The sequence below is a fragment of the Penicillium hispanicum genome, assembly GCF_028827665.1.
Source record: "Penicillium hispanicum strain IBT 35686 chromosome Unknown utg000003l_segment0_segment0, whole genome shotgun sequence".
NCBI lineage: Eukaryota > Fungi > Ascomycota > Eurotiomycetes > Eurotiales > Aspergillaceae > Penicillium > Penicillium hispanicum.
In genome coordinates this window covers 3,301,038-3,318,351 of record NW_026623195.1, presented here as the reverse complement: position 1 = coordinate 3,318,351, position 17,314 = coordinate 3,301,038, and the positions used below count along the sequence as shown (strand labels likewise).

Sequence of the window (17,314 nt, the reverse complement as noted above, 5' to 3'; positions counted from 1 at the left end):
ATCGGAGCTCATACTTCCCCATTCGGGTTTGTACACAAACGAGTGGGAAATTGGGATCCATCGGTGGAGCTGAAAGCGCGCGCGAACGCTAAAACCCCCCATATAACCCATACGGAGGGGGAAAAAAAGACTCCCTGACAGATAGTCCTCGATTATAATTTTTTTTCTTCTCTTTTCTGCACTTGGTCACCCTCACTTCCCCCCTTTCTTTTCGCCACTCCTTTTTTTCTTTTAAACTTCGACATATGTACATCCACTCCGTTCTCTTATCAGTTCCCCCGCTGTCGACTCCGTAAGGGGCTTTCGCAAGGACTGCGACAGCGCACGCAAAACCGCAGTGTTCAAACGGCTGCAGGAGATCATGCGCGCTGCCACCCCATCGACCACACCCTGCATATCTCGTTGATCCTGGGGCCTGTCGACTCTGACTCGACACTCCTTGACTAATGAACGCCATGCAGCTGGACCAAAGTGCCCCGGCACCGCCCAAACAGGCGGAGTCGGCCCTTCTCAACCGCCGTCGCCGTCGCAAGTCGCTCCCTCTTCGCGGCCAGGGAGCAAACTCGTCCGCCGATCCAACGTCGCCGGAAGTCATCTCATCGCTAATCTCGTCCCTGTCCACCATCTCGGTGCCCCTGAACTCGCACTTCGACAACGTGCCGCGCATCGACTCGAAGGACTCTTCCGATCCCGGCTTACCGGAAGTGCCGCACACGGCACCTTGTTTGACCATTCCTTCGTCCAACCAGCATGGGTTTGGAATGAGCTACGGCACTTACACCGCGGCCGAGGAGCCCCCGAATAGTCCGTTCCTGCACCCAGATGATGCTGCACTCGCCCCCGTCATTCGCATGGCCAGAGCGCCCCCGTCCCCCAAATCACCCAAGTCTCCACGCTCGCCAAAATTTAAGCCCTTCAAAGCGTCCGATTCGTCCACTCGGCCAGCTTCCAGAGACTCCTATACGTCTGTAATGGCTGTACCGGAAGACACTGCGTTTGGAATGATCAGTGCGGAGCCCGGCCCCCGTCTTTCAACCGCTGCCAGCATCGCATCTAATAGCTCCGCGGGACGCAAGAGCCTCAAAGGTCAATTCGGGCTTTTGAGAAGATCGTCGCGCGAATTTTCCTTCGACAAAGATACGCCGATTGACCGTTTGCGAAAAACCAACAGTCTCAACGAGGGAGGACTACGGCATAACGTCCCACGCAGCCGGGCTAGTCTGCGCTCAATGCATTCCATGGCAGATGTGGCCGAAGAAACTGGCCCTAGGGATTCAGGTGATGGCCTGGTGACGAGTACTCCGCCAACCAGGGAACACCCATCCATACAGAGCACGCCGGACACTCATAAAAACCCGGGGGGGATTGGTAGTGGGAGAATAATCCCAACGCGGGACTCGTCTTTACGACACAGACACAGCCAATCATCGGGTTCGAAAAAGAGAAGGTCTGCCCGTCATAGTCGATATTCTTCCACCGCCAGCAGAGAGACCACTGCGGAAAATGGGCTGCCAGGGACGAGCAATGATGCCGAACAGGTCACCCGGAGGATTCAGGAGCTGAAGGACCACCAGCAGAAAATCAAGACTGAGTTGGAAGCAGCAGGGAGCCCTGGAAACCCCACAAGGACGACACCTGTGAAACCGGCAAAGCCCTCGGGTAGAGCTAGTCAAGTTGACCAGGGCCGGGGGACTCAGATTGGCGCCAACGATGATTATTCTGCCTTGAACGATAGCGCTCCGTCACCGTCAGTCATGACTGGAAAGAATCGAGCTGCGAAACCTGGAGCCCCCTTGGCATCGAAGCCCCCGAACTTCTCACCACAGGTGTCCAAGTCACCATTGGAGAAGCTCGAATACGAGAAATCACGATATAGACGGTCTCTCGAGCCCATCACACCCACAAAAAGTCATCGCCGCTCGCCGTCAGGTCCTACCATCGCTGGGCGGTCTTCGCTCAGCAATGAAAGACCATCCAGCGCGGATTCTATTGATGTGGCCGTGGATGAATATGTGTTTTCCCCAAAGTTAACGCAGAAGGTGGTGCATCCCACTACAGGCCGTACGATCGCCTTCTCCGAGGTCGGCGACCCAAAGGGGCATGTTGTACTGTGCTGTCTTGGAATGGGGCTGACTCGATATCTTCCGGCATTCTACGATGAGCTGGCCCGGACCCTCAATTTGCGTTTGGTGACTCTGGACCGCCCTGGCGTTGGCGAGAGCGGGCCACATCAATTGGATGAGCCGAGCACACCTCTCAGCTGGCCTGGTAAGTTACCTCTCGACTCTTCGGTCACGAAGTAACCCCTCCTGACCAAGATTCAGATGACGTTGCCATTGTCTGTAACTACCTCCGGGTAACCAAATTCTCCATTCTCGCTCATTCGGCCGGTGCGATATACGCTCTTGCAACGGCTCTTCGAATCCCACAGCATATCCGTGGGCGCATCCATCTTTTGGCGCCATGGATTCCTCCATCTCAACTCTCCAGCATCGGTTCCCAAAAAGAGCCTGCACCGAACAATGCAGTCCCTTACTCGCAAAGAATCCTTCGTGCTCTTCCAACATCACTCCTTAAAGTAGCCAATACCAGTTTCATGAGCGCCACCAGTGCGAGCATCACCACCAGTCTTCCCAAATCCCCGAAGCGATCCAAGCGCAAGACTGCCAAAGAGACTTCTGCTACAGATGCTGGACCTGCTGTGCCCGATGTAGCAGCCAACACTGAGACTTCCCAAAAACAGCAAACACAGGATCATACTACTTTGAATGGGACTAAGCCGCCAAATCTTGCCCACGCCTCGTCAAGAAGGAGCGATGCAACCCTTGGTTCTCGCGCCAAGTCTCCTGAGGAAGAACGTGAGCGACAGCAAGACTATGACACCCGCCTGACCCATAAGATCTGGGAGCTTGCCACTACAAATGCCAACCCGGCTGTCGATCTGTTGATATGTCTGGAACGACGCCAAACCATTGGTTTCCGCTACGTGGATATCACCCGATCTGTGGTGATCCAGCATGGTAGTAAAGATACTCGCGTTCCCGTGGAAAATGTCCATTGGCTGGGAAAGACGATGCGACGCTGTGAAGTCCGAATTCTCGACGGAGAAGGCCACGGTCTCATGGCTTCTGCGAGTGTGATGGGCAGCGTTTTGACTGAAATTGCTAAGGAGTGGGAAGACTGGACGACGATTGTCCAGGGCAAGCGCCGAGCAAACACCCATTATACCACGCGACCGGGTCTCTCCATTCAGACATGATCGGCTGCGATCAACCAAAGATTTCAGGCCCTGCTTGCTTCTTCGATACAGTCAATCCCCGACACCTTCAACTCGACCTTTTTTTTCTTCTCTGTATCTTCCCCCTCGACCCCTTTGCTTGATGTTCTGCGCAAAGCTCACCCTGGCGGTACAAACCAACCGACTTTAATCACCTTCTTTTGACAATGGCTACTACAGCTGGGCCTGTGCCTTTGGTCTTTCCTCTTTCCCCTACTGCTTACACCACCACCTATTGCCCTCATACCCACATACATAAACCTAATAGTTACAGGCCGATGAACGCCCCATTGATGGAGTCCTCATGTGGAGATGTCTCCAGACCAGAAACCCTGTGATTTAGCATAATACCCATGTCAGCCTTGAGAATCCAACTCCAAATCTAATTTTAATTTCTGTTCCCGTGACGTAGCTTAACTGCCGCCAAGCATCACGCGCAACCGGGTCTCAGGGATGACTTTCGCCCCTGGAAGAAATGCCCCCACTTCCCCTCGATTCTATTCTGGTTTTGTCTCACACGAGGAGATAGATCTTCTTCCTGTCTCAAGCATTTCCTATCCTGTTGAAGCTTTGTCGACCGGGTTTTCTTGGCGCCCGGGAAGTGTCACGTTGCACTTCAGTATTGCATCCCGAGGTCGCGTTCGCCGATCGCGCATAGTCATCATTGCGGCTTCGATTCTACCATCATTACGCCCATCTTTCCGTTGCATTTAACACCACCCCAGTATTACCCCAGTATGCCTTCCCAACGGCGTGTCAAGCTCCTGATGATCACGGTCATCGCCGTTCTGTTCCTGACGTTTTACTATTCGGTATGCGGTTCTTTCCCCTAAGGTTGTTGTCTTTTGTGCCGCAGTCCCAACAGTCATTAACAATCATTTCCATAGGGCGAGGCAAGCAGGATTCAAAATCAGAAGTTCTACCGAACGACGCTCCAAGCAATGCAGGCCAAGGAGGAAGCGAAACACATGAAAACAAAAGAGAAAATCCAAGATGCTATGGCCCGACCGGTGGGTGGACAGGCTGAGAATGTCAACCTGGAGCGACCAGCGGTCCCAGCGGCCAAGGACAAGCAGACGGAGGAGTTGCAAGAGGTTCCTATTGCTGGGCGGACGAAGATGACAATTCCCAAGAACAAGGCGGACCAGCAAGTCGCATCATCGGATTCAGACTCTTCAGACGCGCAGAAAGAAGGCGAGACAATTGAACAGAATGCGAAGGCCGAAAAGGATGCGAAGGCCGAAAAGGATGCGAAGGCCGAACAGGATACAAAGGCTGAACTGAACACGATCCTGAAGCGATCTCCTAGTATGTTGACCTTCTCGCCGTTTCGCTGCAAATGCAAACCATCTACGAGTCACGTTGAGCTTGAGGCTAACCACATCGCTGTCCAGTCATCATCTTCTCCAAGTCCTACTGCCCTTACAGCAAGAAAGCCAAGTCGATCCTATTGGAGGCTTATACCATCTCCCCGAAGCCTTTCGTGGTCGAGCTTGACCAACACCCGCTTGGACCTGATCTTCAAACCCTTTTGGCACAGAACACGGGACGCCGGACCGTCCCAAATGTGCTGGTGAATGGCAAGAGTATTGGGGGTGGAGATGATATCGCTGCGCTGGACCAGAGCGACGATCTGGCATCGACGCTGCGAACCTTGGGCGGCAAGTGGGTTGCGGATGTCACGCATGCACCGCCCAAGAACCAACTTTGAAAATGTTCTTTCTTTTGTATATTCTCATTGGTTTGTATTTTCACTAGTTGGCGTTTCTGGCGGTCGTGCTTTGTACATACTATATTGAAGACTAATAATACTGGAAGGCGATGTAAGCCTACTTTGGGATACATGGGAACCTCAAAGTCAATCTATTATCAAATCACGTGATGATAACACATTGGCCGATAAGCAACCCTACGCTAAGCCGAATTAGTTCCTAAGCGACGCACAATCCCGTGACATGTAATTTCGCTCCACCAACAACTCCAACCTGAATTTTGAACCTCCCGACATCGACAACTTACCCCCTCGGCCAATTCCACCCACGCAGTCAAGATGCGGTACATTCACTCCGAGGAACGGCTGCCCATTCCGGACAATGGTGAGCATGCGACCTTTTTTACTTTTCGAGAGGATTGTGGGAGTGGTGGGATAGGCACACCTATTCATGAACATGGGACAGCCATGGACATGGACCTGAGTAGGGAGATCGTTCGACTGCGCCGACACCTATCCGCTCCCTAGGCAGATTCTTTTCGCATGCGACGACACGGAGGAGTTTTTTTTTAGCACTGGACCAACCATATACTACACAACCAAGACTGAGAAGGGGACCTGAACTGATTTGTGATGTTCTCTCTACAGTGAAGGTTCACATTCGTTCGCGCATTGTGACCGTTGAGGGTCCCCGTGGCAAGCTTGTCAAGGACCTCTCTCATATCGCCGTTACCTTCGGCCGCCCGGAGAAGAACGTCATCTCGATCGAGCTGCACCACGGTGCCCGCAAGGGTGTCGCTACTCTCCGCACCGTCCGCACCATCATCAACAACCTCGTCATCGGTGTCACCCGCGGCTTCCTGTACAAGATGCGCTACGTCTACGCTCACTTTCCCATCAACGTCAACATCGAGAAGAACGCTGAGACCGGCTGCGCCGAGATTGAGATCCGGTATGTACCACTACGACAATATCCCCCGTGACGATCGGTCCGGCTATGAATGGACCATGAGTATTGACGAGATCTTTGTCCGCAGTAACTTCCTGGGTGAGAAGTATGTCCGCCGCGTGACTGCTCAGCCCGGTGTTGAGATCATCCCCTCCCCCAACGTCAAGGACGAGCTCCAGCTGTCCGGCAACTCCCTGGAGGGTGTTTCCCAGAGTGCCGCCGACATCCAGCAGATCTGCCGTGTCCGGAACAAGGATATCCGTAAGGTGCGTTGACTACCATTTCCACCTGTCATGTGGAATCTCTACCCCACCAGAACTTCCCATGCTAATACTTATCCAGTTCTTGGACGGTCTGTATGTGTCGGAGCGAGGCAACATCATCGAGGCGGAGTAAATGATGACGCTTGAAAATGGGTTCGGGTGTCCGGGAGAGCTTCTTTTTTAATTTCGCCTACTTGCATATAGGGAAGCAAAGCGAAATGACAAAAAACCAACGACCTTGCAAATTCACGACTTGTCCGACTTTGTACGTGACTATTTTTCCAGGGTCCTTGTATGCGAGATTGTAGAGTGTTGGAGGCTGCGGGACCTGCCTAGATGGAATGCTCGCAGTCTGTAGTCCAAAAGAGTCGAGAACGATCCGCGCGATCCTTGGTAGCGACACTTCACCCTCCTACCCGACAGCCACTTTCATCTTCCCCCGATCTGTCTTGTTCTCATCTCGTCTCATCTTGAATTCATTCGGTTGTTGAATCGCCCCGTTGCGTTTTCTTTTTTTTCTTCTCGGAGTGCACCGCGCGTGACGTAGCAATAGCATGTGAAAGCGAGACCCGGACCACCAGCCTCCCCGTTCGACCTGGGACTCCTTGGCCAGCGGAATGACATCCTGGCTTCTCGATATGTGGGGATTTCTGTCGGCGATATTCAGTATGATTCTGGATGTCGCGAGATTCTGGAAGGGGGTGAGTCGTCATTGTTGCCGGCGCTCGATGGCGGGGAGTGACTGTCCGCCATTCGAGATAGCCCAGCGTCGGCAAAGCCAGATCCAGGCTCACATAGTCGCATAGCATGTCCTGTCCTGGTGGAGATCGAAATCACCTCGAGCTCAGCTCTTTCATACTTTAACTACGGCACAGAGCTATCCCGAGTGGGAGCAAGCCGCGTTTGAGCTGGATGAGCTCTTAAGCAAGGACTTGTGGTATGGCCATTCGAAGCTCCGACGACCCAGCTGAATGATCCAGCTAATCGCATGCACAGGCGTCAGAATCCAGTCAGCCGGCACTATGACTATCGGCTCATCGTCGGGCGTCTGGATGCGATGATGCAAGCACGTGAAAGCGAGGACATCCTGACCCTGGTCAATCTACTTCGCTCGGGACTCGTGCGCAACCTAGGCAACATCACATCTGCCAAGCTCTTCACGCACGCATACGCGGGGACGAAGCTTCTGATCGATGATTATATAACGCAGGTTGCTCTGTCGATTCAGTATGTGGCTTCGCTGCAGCCGGCCCCCGTACACGCGAGTGGCTTCACACCGCAAGCTAAGCTCGAGCTACTACACGACACTCGACAGGCATTCGGCCGCACGACACTGCTCCTACAGGGTGGCTCCGCTTTTGGACTATGTCACCTGGGTGTCGTGAAAGCGTTGCATCTGCAAGGGCTTTTACCTCGTATCATCACCGGCACTGCTACGGGAGCTATGATCGCGGCTTTAGTAGGCATCCATCCAGAGAGTGAGCTGCTAGCATTGTTGGAGGGAGACACAATTGGTCTGTCCATTGATTCCCAAGGAGAAGACCAGCCCGTAAGCGCTTCCGACGAGAGCTGGACATGGAACTTCTCGCGTCGGCTGAAGCGGTTTCTCCAAACGGGGCACATATATGATACGAAGTGGCTGGAAGAATGCGTCCGAGCAAACGTGGGCGATTTGACGTTCGAAGAGGCATATGCTCGATCGAAACGTATTTTGAATATTACTGTAGCCACTGCGGGCAAGACTGGCACCCCCAATCTTCTCAACTACTTGACTGCGCCAAATGTGGTATGTCTCTGTCTTGTTCGGTTTAACAGTGGGCAATTCTAACTAACGGTTCAGTTAATCTGGTCTGCCGCTGCTGCCTCCAACGCCTCCGCTTCTCGCTCTACCCCAGTCACTATATACTGCAAGAACGAAACTGGCAAAATTGAACCTTGGCCACACGCGCAGGATGCCGTCTTCCAGCCTTGGAGACATATACACTATAATGACGGTGAATCACCGCTCTCCCGCATTGCAGAGCTCTTTAATGTCAATCACTTTATCGTCTCACAGGCCCGACCATACCTAATCCCATTTCTACGGTCAGAGCTCAACCTTTTAGACTGCCGGCAGACAGGCTGGAACAACATCTTTCGGCCTTTGATGCGCTTGGTCTTGACTGAGCTCCGCCATCGCCTACGACAGCTAGATTATATTGGAGTCCTTCCCAGGTCAATCAGTCGGTTGTTGATTGACGAGACCATTCCGGGTCCAAACATAACCCTGGTCCCCGATCTTTCTGTGGAGGATCTAGGCAAAGTCTTCCAGTCCCCGACACGAGAACGCGTGGCGGAATGGATGCTGAAAGGCGAGCGAGGCGTCTGGCCCGCAGTGAGTGCCTTGAAGGTTCGCGGAGCTGTCGAGATCGAACTAGACCGTGGGTATCAGATTGTCCGCCGCCGTCGTCCAGGTGACCAGCCTGCGCCTGTACCGACGCGCCACTCCCCCAACGAGGGTGTGACTCGTCGACGATGCGCGAATCACGGCCTGGATGATCAGGAGACTGGACAACTTACGGATGGATATCAGTTATAAGCTAATACGACTCGCTCTACAACACAGTCTACGTTCCTACGTGCGCAGGGAACTAAGTAAACACGGAATCAAAAAAGAAAAAAGAAAAAAGAAAAAAGAAAAAAAAAAAACAATTCAAGTTGTCAAGAATCGATTGCCCGAATCCAATACAATTTCTCTTGCTTCTCGCAGAGGAGCCCCAGGCGTCATTTCGGCAAACCATTGCAGAAGAAAGTTCATAGGAGAGCAAGTCACGGCTTACTTCTGGCCCGAAGACTGACCCGAAGAAGGGGTGTAAGTCGAGCCATCGCTGCCATTGTTGTAGTACGTGCTACCATTCGAGTTAGAGTAGTAGTACGACCCATTTCTGTCGCCCGACACGAGGTAGCACACGGATGGCCATCCCAGTCCAATGCATCTGAGACGCAAGTGAAAGAAAACAAAGAAGGAAAGGACGGCGCGCAACAACTCACGAGTTGGAGTCGTGGTAGCTATTCGAGTTGGAGGCGCCAGAGCCATAATCGCGAGCACAGTAGTGGTTGCCCTGATACCCCATTAGCGCGTGTATTGAGAACGGACCTCTGAGATTGAACATGAACCTGAACGTGAAGGGGGATGCTTCATGGTCAAGTGTTCAAATAATCAGCTGGCTTCCGGAAGAATGAACCTGGCTGTTGGTGCCGGAGCCCTTGTAGGAATATCCGTTAGGCATGATGGGAAGCTGATATGGATGGTGGATGAAGGCGTTGAAATCTCCTGTGGAAGCAGGAGGAGTTATTAATACCGAGATGGAGACTGTCGATGACGGCGGGGCAGGCAATCCCCATCCCATGGAAGATAAATTTCCACTCTTCCCGATTGCTTGCTTTTCTTTGCAGGTGTAGCTGTGATGGTTGCAGCGGCACACCGCTACTTCTACTAGAGGAAGTGATATCGCTGCGGAGGGAGTCTATATCCTCAAGTCAAACATACCTTCGAATGGAGTTATTGCGCCGCGTCAAGAGTGAAAAGTGATGTTAATTGAGTCACCATGACGCTGCAATCTTTTCCCTGGAATACTCATATTCTGGATATATGCATACGAAAGGTATTTTATCTATTGACGGAGACTCTTCCAGCATTTATAAAACACAATCCTCCTGGCAGAGTTCACTCGGAATCCAGGGCATCCGATGCCGGCGGGCCCTTATAATCTAGAGTATCATCAGCAAGACCAATGACGAGATTAGCCAAAGACAAAATCAAGAAGAGCTTACACTTCCTTGCATATACAATATACCACACGGCCGAAATAGCCATGAACCCGACAAAGACGACGGAGGCATAGTTCATCGACACGGGCGTGACAGGTAGAGCTGTGGGCATACTAAACAGCACCAGCTCAAAAGCAATCCAGACAAGCGCGAGGACATTCACAGTAGTTCCAACAATAGGACCGCAGTTCCACGGCGCATGGGAGACTTCCTCACGGCCGTGGAAGAGGCTCAGCGCGATGGGGATGGCGTATGCGGCCGCCAACGCAATTACGCCGACAGAGACGAAAGCCGTGAAGGCGCTCGAGCTGCCGAGGTTAATCAGCCCCAGCAGCATCTGGATGATCGTGAGCAGCACGAGAGACCAGACGGGCACACCGAGGCGAGGGTTGACGTGGGCCCAGACACGGGCGAGTGGGAGGGCGTTATCGCGGGCGACAGCCCAAGTCGCGCGGGATGCGGCAACGGTGATGCTGATGGAGCAGAAAAGAGTGATTACAAGCACGAGGAAGACAAGGCCTAGCCCGCCGCCCGGGGAGCCCATCACGCGGTGCAACACGTAAGGTAGGGCTTGGCCGCCGGGGGCGTTGATGATGTCTCCCAACGCGGGCAGGGCGACGCAGAGTGGGATGATAAAGAACAAGCCGGTGATGCCGCCCACTGGCACGCTCAGCGCGATGGCACGAGGGACTTTGATGGCTGGGTGGGCGCATTCCTCGGCCATAGAGGAGATCATGCCAATCGCGGAGAACGTATAAGCGGCCGGCAGGAGGCCGATGAAGAAGGTGAAGTTACCCCAGCCAGCGAAGCTCCTATCATAGTGAGCAAGAGCATATCCAGCACTGTGACGACCAACATCTGCCTTGACGGAGACCGCGATGAGGATTACGACGACCGTGAGAGCAGTCCAGGTTGCGCAGGCGATGTCGACTTGGGGTAGATAGCGATTGGCAAAGGTACAGATAATCAGGGATCCGATGCAGACTGCGTAGAAAATCAGCAGCAGCTGCCAACTGTTGGCACTCCAGTCTGGGTGGTACATGGAGATCGTGGCAGAGAGCATAGATGCAAAGCCAAAGTTGACGGACAGGGTAATCGTCCAGTTGCCAACGAGCCAGATCCAAGCACTGATAAATGATACAGTAGTCTTGGAGCCGCGCGCGATCTGAAAGGTCCAGTAGTATGGCCCAGCAGAGGTGGGATACCGCGAGGCTAGCTCGGCCAGCGACATGGCGATACACTGATCGAGGACGCAGACGACGATCCACCCAACAAAGATGGAGAGCTGGCCACCGCCGTAGATGGCGCTGAGTAGGGGACTGCCCTCGCCGTACGGAATTGCCGCGATGGCCAGTGTCTGAAAGAGCAGCGTGATGACGGACCGATTGCGGCGCATCTCCTGCTTGTATCCCAAGCGATCGAGCTCCTCACGTTCATGCACGCTGGCGATCTCGCCAGCTTCCTGGTCGGGGCCATGTAGTTCACTGGACGGACCAGCGAATTTCTCGTTGGCAGCGTCGAGACCCATGGTAGCAACAGACGGAATACTGGTAACCAGGGCACAATTCTGTTTCTCAATGCGTCAGGTGGCAGATAGGCTCATGATAGGGTCATTTGCGCTGCAGTCTGCCGTGGCTGGGATTCGAATCAAAGGTACGGGGGAGGAACCAAATCTAGGGAGAACATGCGGCCTGGAGCGCTTCTTATGCGAGGATCCGTTCCCCCTGCTCTTCTTCAGGCGGAGAAATGCACGGCGCGCTTCTACTGATCGCACAGGCTACGCTGCAGAGTTCGAGCTATCGTTATCGCTGCAGATAGCAGACGGTTGTATTCCCAGAGTACGATTGTCACTGGGCGAGATAAATAGCTCCACCATGGCAACGAAGTATAATATGTGGTGGAGGCGCTGGGCTGATCAACGGGAGAGATAAGAACCTCCTGCTAACCCGCAACTAGTAAAAAAATGCGGTTCTCAGCGAGTCGAAAGACAGGCGCGTCGGGGACCTCGACCACGATCCCAGCAGGATCTAAACCGCAACAAGTATGTCCTTGCGTGGGGCCTTTGCAGCGGATCGACGAGCTTGACTTGGTTGTATTTGAAGGTTTTAAAGAGTGAACTTGGCAGGGCAGTATGCACGTCCATCAGAATCCCCGCATGACGTAGAAAGAGGTATCCAGAGAAACAGCATAACAAAGAGAACGCAGGACGGGAATCAAGAGATTATATAGTGAATAGTGGTATACAGGCATTACAGTTACTGGGCAGTCGACGGGCGTCCGGCCTGTTCGTGACGCGACTGGCGCGAACGGATGCTGTGGCGAGACGAAGAGGGCGGAGGCGCGGTGGCCATCAGAGGCGGAACTGTGTCTCTTGGTGAGAAGAAAGCTTGTGTCCGTTGGGATTGGTTGCACTTACTACTAAAGCCATAGCCCTCCGTGGCTCCCTGCCGGTTGTGGGGATCGATCTCGACACGAATAGCCACGTCCAGACCGCCGTGCATGCCGCTCTCGCTGCTAAACCCATCAGCTGCACGGTGGGATGTACCAGCATCGACTTCGCCCTTGTGTAGCGGCGCATGGCCATCCTTGGGCAGATGATCCAGCTTGGCGGTCTCCGTGCTGGCATCGCCGTTGGTGACCGGGGCCACGACCTCCGTTAGAGTGGCAAAGTTGCGCGACGGCATGGTGACCTTGTTCCACGACGCGCTTTTCTCCTGACCGCCTGGCTGCTTGTCGAAGAATGGCATGAGCGTCTCATCGCAGGTCCGATCCAGATGGTGGATCTTGTTGCGGCGGGCCAGCAGGTTGGCAACCGCTTTGGGTGGCGGCTTGTTGGTGATGGCACTACTGACGACGTTCACAATGAACCGGTGGTCATTCTCGCCCGCCAGGTTCAGCTTGGGATGCGAGTAGAAGCGTCCGACGGCTGCAAGGTGAACGTCACCACCCAGGATGGTCACTCGCACCGAGTGGGCGCGGGCCAATTCCTGAAGGCGCTGGATGAGCATCTTCCGCTCCCGCTTGTGCTGACGGGCAGTATAGTGGTCATCCAAATCGTCCAGCAGATCCACCTGGCCGTCAAACTCGTTGAACAAACCGCCCGCAACACCGAAGCGCTTGTTGAGCAGGCGGATCGGAGCAATGATGGGAGAGGTAAGGATGTTTTCGAGCCACGCCAAGCGCGGGTAAGCGATCGGAACACCCAGCAGGACAACCAGGTGCTTGATCTCGCCATCGGCCGCAGCAATCTCACGCTTCAGTCGCTCGAAGATGATGTCATAGGTATCCGGGTAGTTCACCTGGTGCCGAGTACGCTCGGTGCGGGCATCAAGACCAACAAAAGCAATACGCTTTCCGAAACGCATGTACAGACTGCGGCTACGCTCTTCCACATACGGTCCTGGTCGCTTGCCTACAATCCAACTGTCATCCTCGGGCTGATTCTCCAGCACAAATGTGTTCTCAAGCTGACGTGGATCGGCACCGGCGGTCCCATTGACTGCATGCATGGTTTGGGGTGCATCAGTCGTGAAGGTGGACTTGGGTGGAGCGACGTGGTGCTGGAACAAGCAATAGTACTTGAAGGCAACACCACCAATACCACGGAAAACCGCGCACTTCATGAAGTGATCAGTGTAGGAACCAAAGCCGTCAATGATATCGTGATCGTCCCAGATATTGACCTGGGGGATTCGGCCATTGGCAGCCCGGAAGGGCTCAGTGTTATACCAGCGAACATAGTTGGCATAATAGTAATCGTCGCACTCGGCCCGCATCTTGTTGTTGAAGTCGTGGTTCCGGCGCTTGTGCGGGTTGCCAATGGCAGTCCACGGCTTCAAGGGCCCATCCACACGAATTCCATCATTGTAGATCTGGTCACCACCACCAATCATGACATGGAAGGGCTTCTCGCCGTGGACGCGCAGCACATCGTTCCACAAGTTCGGGCCAACCCAGGCGTCCATGTCGGTGCCGACGGAGAACCCATTGCACGAGTGGAACATCATGCGCATGGACTGATCTGCAGCGGGGACCACAAAGTTCCAGGGGGCGTTCACCGGCTCGCTGGACTCGTTGTATAAGCCTGGAATATCATATTCCCATCGTGCCTCGTAGGACTCGACTGGCACGGCCAGAGTAAATCGCCAGAACGCCTTCTGTGGATCCTCATAGAGTTTCAGACCGTCAACGGTTTGATTTGTTTGGAATTGGGGCTGGTCTTGGCCTGCGACGGGGCCGAGCTGGCGTAGGTGCAACTGGGGCTGGTCCTGGATCGGCTTGGTGACAATCAACACACTGCCATGCCAAACGGGCGAGGGCTCATAGTGCATGTTCTTCAGGTTGATGAGCGGGCCGGAGACAAGCTCGAAGCGGTCGTTGGCAGCGCGCGTAACGGGTGTCGAGTCGCCATTTGGGATCGCCCCTAATGATGTGAGGCAAGTCCGGTCAGCTTTGCAGTCTGCCTACAGCGCGGCGCGTTCATGGGCCCATGAGCTTCGAATTCGACGTACCATTGACCGGGGCTTGTGTCGCAGAGTCAGCCATGGGGTATCAGGCAATTGGCGCGATTCTCAAAGATCACCGGGAATCCGTTTCAAAAGGGAAAAGAGGAAAAAGGCGAAAGGAGAGGGAAGCGTGGACAGGATGTCGCACGGGGGAAAAGGCGGCGGGGAGGAATGTTCTTTTTCAAGCAGCGCAAGTACGAATCCAGGAGAGCACGGGAGGAAAAGAGATTAGGCAGACTCGAAGGCCAGAGAACAACGCAGCTGTAGGGCTGCAGGGCTGAGAAGCGAGATTGGCTGCAGATTGGTCGCTCACGACCTCTGGTTCTCCGGGTTCCGCTCTGGGCAATGCGTTGCTCCTATGAGGCTTGGCGGCCCAGCCATTGCGCGCATGCTTACATATAGTCGTATTATTTTTATGATCTCGGATTCGGTTTTGTTTGGCAATGACGCTGCCAAGCGCGGCGTCGCGCTCCCCCCGCGCAGGGTAAGCCAATCACGTCGCGCGCTTTCAGCTCGCGTCGAGCATGAGCCACGTAGCGCCACAGAAACCGGTCTTTGGTCGGCGCTGATTGGCTTCTGGGCGTGGCGGTGCACAGTAGCTCCGATCGGCGCAAGCACGGCCTTGCTTTTGCCAATAGTCATATTCCATGCGACGTTCGTTTGGATATGTGGTCCAATCGGGAAAGGACTATGTTGATTCTAAGCTAGGGAATAATGTGTGCTATGTGTGCTAAAATACAGCGGCCGAGCACAAGCGATGTCTGCCTGACAAAAACGGCATCCTCCGAGGCTGCCCAGTCATGGGCGAGCACCATTGTGAAGATTGAAGATGTTAGCCAGGTCCCCCAGGAAGAGTATTAAGTTCACTGATCTCTTTAGGTTCTCGCGATCATGGCCAAAAAAAAAAAAAAAAAAAAAAAAGGAAGCTTTGCCTTGTGCGACGGCCGAAGGTAACCATATACATTGAAGATATCGCTGACTTTGTATGGGTGATTCTGTCAACGAAAATGGCCTTTTACTTTGGATCACACTCGGGTAGGTCATAGACGACAGCACAATGAGAGTTAAGATGAATTTCAATCCGGGCTTATAACTTTCATGTCTACGCTATATTAAGGAATATATAATCTAATCAGGAAAGGAGGTCAGATCGAGTGCCGTTCTGATGACCAGCGACTACAGAACTACGTGGGCAGTTCTCCAGGGACATTTGGCTTCAATTTACTTCCATACTGAGTTTTGTTGTTAAAACATGCATTTTTCGCCTCGGGCTCGACCTGCAAGCCCGTCGTCTATTCCCGATCCAATCTTACCGATCTCCACTCCATTGTCTCGCCATGGATCCCGACGAGTGGCTTGGCTTGGCTCCATCCACCCAGCCCCCCAAAGCTCCCCATGATCATTAAATTTGTACGGCGTGAACTGCTCAGGCGACCAAGGAAAACAGATATATCAGCACAAAGAATATCTGCAGCACCTGCTTGTGGACGGACCGCAATTGGTTCGACATCACCACTAGACGGCGCGACATTTCCTGATGAGTAGCCTGCTCGACAGTCTGATCGGCAATAGGCGCATCCGCAGTATGATGCTGAATCTCGGGAAACAAGTTGCAACATACAAGCTCCTGGATCTTGCGCTGGCGGAAAATATCCAGTGTCACCCCGTCGCGCGCCGCAAACCACGCATCGCGCGAGGCCCTTGAGAGGAGATCGCGAAGCTTCTCCTCGTAGACCTTGTAAGTATCCCAAAAATTGGCACCCTCCCCCCACAGCAGATCGGCAAAGTCGTCCAGGAACTGCGCAAATTGAATAGTAATCACCATGTCCAGTCCCAAGGGGAACTCACGCGTTGTCTCCCGGAAGAACCGGAACATGCCCACGTCCAGAATCTCAATGTGGCCCTCCATAGTGTACTGGAAGATGTCCAGGAAGCGGCGGATGGCGATGTCGATCACCAGCTCACCTCGTTCCCATACCTGTCCCATGTCAGCAAGGTGGACGGGCGCGGAGTCGAAGAGGTACCCGAGCAGACGGCGTTTTTGGAGATCGAAGCCCAGAACGAGTTGCTGTCCCGTCGGTTGCTCTTGGGTGGAGAGAGGCAGCACGGGGAGGCTCACAAATGTCACCATGCGGCTAGTGCCAGGCACACGGGCGAAAGTCTCGCTGTCGAATAGATCGTCGAGGCACACCTGGCGGAATCTGTCAGTTTCAAGAAGCTGGACCTTCTCTATGCGGGTTCTAGTGTCTCTGCGCTGCTCAATACACGTTAGGTAGAGATGGTAGTCAGTCCGACTCCAAGGGTGCCAGGCGAATTTCTGCATCTGGGTGGCCCGGTTGATATCTGGCCGGGAAAAATGTGACTTGCGGCATTGCGACTCTTCCAGCGGCAGGACCTTCTTGTCCCAATTGATCTGCGGGTGTGAAGACCCGTTCATAGTGGTAGTGGTGCGTATGTTGTTGATACGGCGGTTGGCAAGAAGTAAAGTGGTAAAGATCAAGCGAATAGCTTGTGTCTCGAAATTAGCAAGTGTACAGGAAGTTGGGATGGATGGTTAGAAGCTTGGGAGACGATGAGCAGGGCCAGATGGCCATATTTATGGCTCATCATAAAGGAACCTCAGCCATGAACTTTGGCGGCAATTTCCTGCAAAAATGAGCGATTTGAAACATGAGATCTCGAATCAAGGAATGGCTTTGAGAATGCCTTCTGGGGGAATAAAAGCGAGACTGACCTGAAAGGAAATCTATTATCGAGGACAAAGATCCCCTTTGCTGCTACCCACAACACAAAGAGACC

At 53.6% G+C, this 17,314-nt stretch overlaps 7 protein-coding genes across 7 annotated transcripts; 3 read left to right on the top strand and 4 right to left on the bottom strand.

The window, feature by feature from the left end:
• Nucleotides 1–446: 446 nt before the first annotated feature.
• N7459_003672 (alpha/beta fold hydrolase) lies at nucleotides 447–3,259 on the top strand (the record flags this gene model as incomplete). Its single annotated transcript, XM_056942856.1, has 2 exons — nucleotides 447–2,268; nucleotides 2,325–3,259. 2 exons carry the CDS (start codon nucleotides 447–449, stop codon nucleotides 3,257–3,259), a joined length of 2,757 nt encoding a protein of 918 aa, XP_056802739.1.
• Nucleotides 3,260–4,014: 755 nt separating this feature from the next.
• N7459_003671 (60S ribosomal uL6 domain-containing protein) lies at nucleotides 4,015–6,333 on the top strand (the record flags this gene model as incomplete). Its single annotated transcript, XM_056942855.1, has 7 exons — nucleotides 4,015–4,089; nucleotides 4,165–4,585; nucleotides 4,672–4,955; nucleotides 5,328–5,373; nucleotides 5,637–5,940; nucleotides 6,026–6,203; nucleotides 6,280–6,333. 7 exons carry the CDS (start codon nucleotides 4,015–4,017, stop codon nucleotides 6,331–6,333), a joined length of 1,362 nt encoding a protein of 453 aa, XP_056802738.1.
• A 484-nt stretch (nucleotides 6,334–6,817) lies between these two features.
• N7459_003670 (triacylglycerol lipase family protein) lies at nucleotides 6,818–8,778 on the top strand (the record flags this gene model as incomplete). The annotated part of the gene is made up of 4 exons (XM_056942854.1): nucleotides 6,818–6,901; nucleotides 7,007–7,137; nucleotides 7,197–7,986; nucleotides 8,041–8,778. 4 exons carry the CDS (start codon nucleotides 6,818–6,820, stop codon nucleotides 8,776–8,778), a joined length of 1,743 nt encoding a protein of 580 aa, XP_056802737.1.
• Nucleotides 8,779–9,015: 237 nt separating this feature from the next.
• On the bottom strand, nucleotides 9,016–9,313 carry N7459_003669 (uncharacterized protein; the record flags this gene model as incomplete). Its single annotated transcript, XM_056942853.1, has 2 exons — nucleotides 9,016–9,175; nucleotides 9,231–9,313. The coding sequence occupies 2 exons, from the start codon at nucleotides 9,311–9,313 to the stop codon at nucleotides 9,016–9,018; spliced, it is 243 nt and encodes an 80-aa protein (XP_056802736.1).
• Nucleotides 9,314–9,906: 593 nt separating this feature from the next.
• Nucleotides 9,907–11,538, bottom strand: N7459_003668 (putative amino acid permease; the record flags this gene model as incomplete). Its single annotated transcript, XM_056942852.1, has 1 exon — nucleotides 9,907–11,538. The coding sequence occupies one exon, from the start codon at nucleotides 11,536–11,538 to the stop codon at nucleotides 9,907–9,909; it is 1,632 nt and encodes a 543-aa protein (XP_056802735.1).
• Nucleotides 11,539–12,265: 727 nt separating this feature from the next.
• On the bottom strand, nucleotides 12,266–14,555 carry N7459_003667 (uncharacterized protein; the record flags this gene model as incomplete). Its single annotated transcript, XM_056942851.1, has 2 exons — nucleotides 12,266–14,433; nucleotides 14,522–14,555. 2 exons carry the CDS (start codon nucleotides 14,553–14,555, stop codon nucleotides 12,266–12,268), a joined length of 2,202 nt encoding a protein of 733 aa, XP_056802734.1.
• Nucleotides 14,556–15,941: 1,386 nt separating this feature from the next.
• On the bottom strand, nucleotides 15,942–16,952 carry N7459_003666 (uncharacterized protein; the record flags this gene model as incomplete). The annotated part of the gene is made up of 1 exon (XM_056942850.1): nucleotides 15,942–16,952. One exon carries the CDS (start codon nucleotides 16,950–16,952, stop codon nucleotides 15,942–15,944), a length of 1,011 nt encoding a protein of 336 aa, XP_056802733.1.
• Between the last annotated feature and the right edge of the window lie 362 nt (nucleotides 16,953–17,314).